The sequence below is a fragment of the Rhagoletis pomonella genome, unplaced genomic scaffold (genome assembly GCF_013731165.1).
Source record: "Rhagoletis pomonella isolate Grant_MI unplaced genomic scaffold, Rhpom_1.0 Rhpom_scaffold_13103, whole genome shotgun sequence".
Taxonomy (NCBI): domain Eukaryota; kingdom Metazoa; phylum Arthropoda; class Insecta; order Diptera; family Tephritidae; genus Rhagoletis; species Rhagoletis pomonella.
In genome coordinates, this window is record NW_023471631.1 from 1 (window position 1) to 3489 (window position 3489).

The following is a 3489-nucleotide window of genomic DNA, read 5'->3' on the forward strand; positions in this document are numbered from 1 at the left end:
AAAATTAAATATGCTACAAAACTGAATACCTAAATAGTTTTTAAAAAACCTGATAAAAGGTTTGAAATTTTGATGAACTTTTTTTAACTTTGTTAAATGTTAGGAGTTTTGTACAAAGTTGCAAACTTTCATTTTGTATAGTTTATCATATAGAACAGCCTGATATAAAATGAACTTTAGTTTTATAAAAAATAATTAAAAATAAATCAGTAAAAGTAGATGACAAAATAAATTAAGTACAATTTCGTTGCTCACTTTTGCACAACATGGTATGTTATCATTTCAACTAAATTTAAAAAAAATACCACATTTGGGTTCAATTTTTAAGTAATACTTACTATAGTTTTTAAAAAGTATTTTGCAATGACTGAATTTAATTGAAAATGAAATGAGCTGTGAAATTCCTATTTTATTTTTTATAATGTGAAATATTATTTATTATTTACTTTAAATATATATGTACTTAAAAGTACTTAGCTTTTACCTTCAAAATGAAAATACAATGTATGAATGTATATGAATGTATTTATGTGTTGGACTTATACTAATCTGTGAGCATATCAGGTGTGAAAAATATATGTTATATATAATATACTTATTTATAATACAGGACGGATATATGTATATGTATGGTGTCGGACGAATTAATAGGGTCGCGACGTTATGACAAGTTTTGACTATTTCTTTTGTTTGTTTAATGTTTATTAACTTTTTATAAAATTATAGTATATATGTAACGAAAACTATATAAATCCTAATTTCAGACATTGTGCAAAAATTATAAAAACTGCAGTTACATCGAAATTTCAAACTTTATCAGAAATAAAAAAAGTATTTGAATTAATTTTTGTAGCCCATTAAATCTTAGTATAATAAACGGCAATTTTTAAGTTTTAACTTTCACGTTATTGTATTAAAATTTAATGGGCTACAAAAAATAATTTAAATACTATTTTTATTTCTGATAAAGTTTGAAATATCGGTGAAACTGCAGTTTTTATAATTTTTTCACAAAGTCTGATATTAGGATTTATATAGTTTTTGTTACATATAGACTATACTTTTATAAAAAGTTAATTAACATTAAACAAACAAAAGAAATAGTCAAAACTTGTCAAAATATCGCGACCCTATTAATTTGTACACATGAGGCTATTTTTTTTATTGAAAATGAAGATTTTTTGTTTATGTTGCTTGAATTACCTGAATGATAACAATTTAATAAAACTTAAAAAAACTGAGCTTTAATGAATACGTACAAAAAATAAAAAAAAAGATTTAAGACTGAAGTCGCATATGTTGTAAAATGTTATTTCTTATTTCTACGGCTTCTTGATTTATATGGCCAGCTTGAAAATTGATGTCACCTTGATCTTCATAGTTTTCTGGGTCTTGGCTATCATAAATTTCTTCATTCGAAGACTCAACATTGTAAAAAATGCATATATTGTGCAGTGCTACGCAAACGTTTATTATTTGGGTGGCTTTCTTTGGCTCATAGTGCAGCGCACGAGCACCTAACAAACACCTAAACCGATTTTTCAACACCCCAATCGTGCGTTCCACAATATTCCTAGCTTTTGCATGCCTTTTGTTAAATATACCCTGCACTGATCCGTCATCGGGGTTCCGGAATGGAGTAAGCATATACGGCTGTAAAGCATATCCTGCGTCACCTGAAAATTATATACAAATTTGTGTAAAAGCCATCGAAATGTCCAATAAATTTGATAATAACAAACCTAATAATAAATTCCTTTCACCCCTGCGGTAGTCATCTTCTAATTGGGGTTTTAAAGAAGACATATTGAAAACCGTAGCATCGTGCGTTGCCCCAGGATATCTTGCATTGATGTAACGAATCCTCAGAGCGTTATCACAGACCTGTAAATGAACATATTTAAATAATACTTTCATTTAATATTTTACGTAAATACTTACTATCATCGCGTTTAAGCTAAAGTACCCTTTTCGGTTATAGTAAAGGTGTTGAGGATCCTTTTTTGGGGCAACGATTTTAATATGTGTTCCATCAATGCAACCTATTACGCCTGGAATTCCACTTTTCTCAAAAAAATACATTTTCGCCTTTCGTTTCTCTTCATCAGTGTAATTCATTTTTATCCAATTTTTACACACGTGCTCTTCCAAAGCATGAAACATTTCTGTCAAAACCAGGGAAACAGTAGATTGGCCAAGTCCAATATTACTATCGTTTCCTACACTCAGTTGGTAGGATCCCTGAGCACAGAATCTTAAAGTCGCTGCTAGTTTTAAAATTAGGGGTATCGATGTTTTTCTTACACCAGCTTGTAGTTTGCTTTCCAATGTTTCAAGCAAATATGTAAATGCAGCTTTCGGCAAACGATAATTTTTCAAAAACCTGTAAAGTTGGTTGTTTAGTAAATTTCTTGGGAAATGTTTAGTTATTTGTACTATGATTTTGTGGCGTGCAGCGAAGGGGAAGGGGTGTGGCACCTAAAACCCCATCCATTAGAAAGAGCACAATCCAAACTATAAGACAAGTCATCCTTCCCCTCTCTGACCCTTCTACAGACCCCGGGCCTATTTCAAAATTGGGTAAAATTAGCACTTCGACATAGAAAATGTAAACTCACTGACCACAGTATTTTTGCGCACAACTTCTTTCTGCTTAGGCGTTTACGGATTATAACCTTTAATAAGTAGAATTCTCCTTTCTGTCTTCCCAGAGAAGAGGGGCGGAAGCTCCGCTTCTATTGTGAAAGATATTCAACATTTCTTGTGCATATAACTCCGGCTACGCCATCCACAGTGTTTTTGCGCAGAACTAACATCAAAATTTACGAAAAACTGCATAATTTATTAATATACTAGTACTCAGAAATTTGAAATCTTTATTTTAAATTAAAGTTTAATTCTTTCACTACACGCGTATGCTAAAGTTTTTAAATCGGGTCACGCGTTTGGACACAAATACCCAAAATCATTGTACAAATAACTTAACTGTACCGAATTGCTTAAACTAGTTGCGTTCCAGATGCTTCACGATTTGTGGGTTTTTACAGGAAGTTGTTCCACGGGGCCACCTTCCATAAGGTTTATTAATGGCGAAAACAGCTTTTCCTGCAAATCGTGAAGCATCTGGGACGCAACTGCTATTCATAAAATTCACATATGTATGTACATACACTTCATCTTCCAACTCCAAGGGATTCGACGAATCTCGCAATTTCCTTCTTGCTTTAGCCAACTCTACTAATCTATTGCCTTCCACATCATCTTCCTCATCACTAAACCATATTTCAACTGTATCCATTTTTTTAAATTTATAATAAAGCAATTGTTTTAAAAATGATATAAATGAAACACTAAAGAAACAAATGTAAAACAAACAGCTGTTTACAATTTGGTCAATCATTCACAATAGTACAAATTTTTATCGATCAAGTTACACAATAGCAAAATAAAAGATGATCGACTCGATCGACAAATTTCTATTCTACTGCC

At 31.3% G+C, this 3489-nt stretch overlaps 1 protein-coding gene across 1 annotated transcript; it reads right to left on the reverse strand.

Moving 5' to 3' along the window:
• Positions 1 to 1109: 1109 nt before the first annotated feature.
• On the reverse strand, positions 1110 to 3188 carry LOC118756935 (putative nuclease HARBI1). The gene is made up of 4 exons (XM_036491667.1): positions 3171 to 3188; positions 1942 to 2383; positions 1743 to 1884; positions 1110 to 1676 (listed from the first exon to the last, which is right to left on the reverse strand). Exons 2-4 carry the CDS (start codon positions 2161 to 2163, stop codon positions 1279 to 1281), a joined length of 762 nt encoding a protein of 253 aa, XP_036347560.1. The 5' UTR covers positions 2164 to 2383; positions 3171 to 3188; the 3' UTR covers positions 1110 to 1278.
• Between the last annotated feature and the right edge of the window lie 301 nt (positions 3189 to 3489).

Excerpts from the sequence above, each read along its gene's own strand:
- LOC118756935 (XM_036491667.1), bottom strand. The coding sequence starts at position 2,163 with ATGTTTCATGCTTTGGAAGAGCACGTGTGTAAAAATTGGATAAAAATG. Across the intron at positions 1,885-1,941 it reads TTAGCTTAAACGCGATGATA|GTCTGTGATAACGCTCTGAG; the intron begins GTAAGTATTTAC and ends GTTCATTTACAG. Across the intron at positions 1,677-1,742 it reads TGAAAGGAATTTATTATTAG|GTGACGCAGGATATGCTTTA; the intron begins GTTTGTTATTAT and ends TATAATTTTCAG.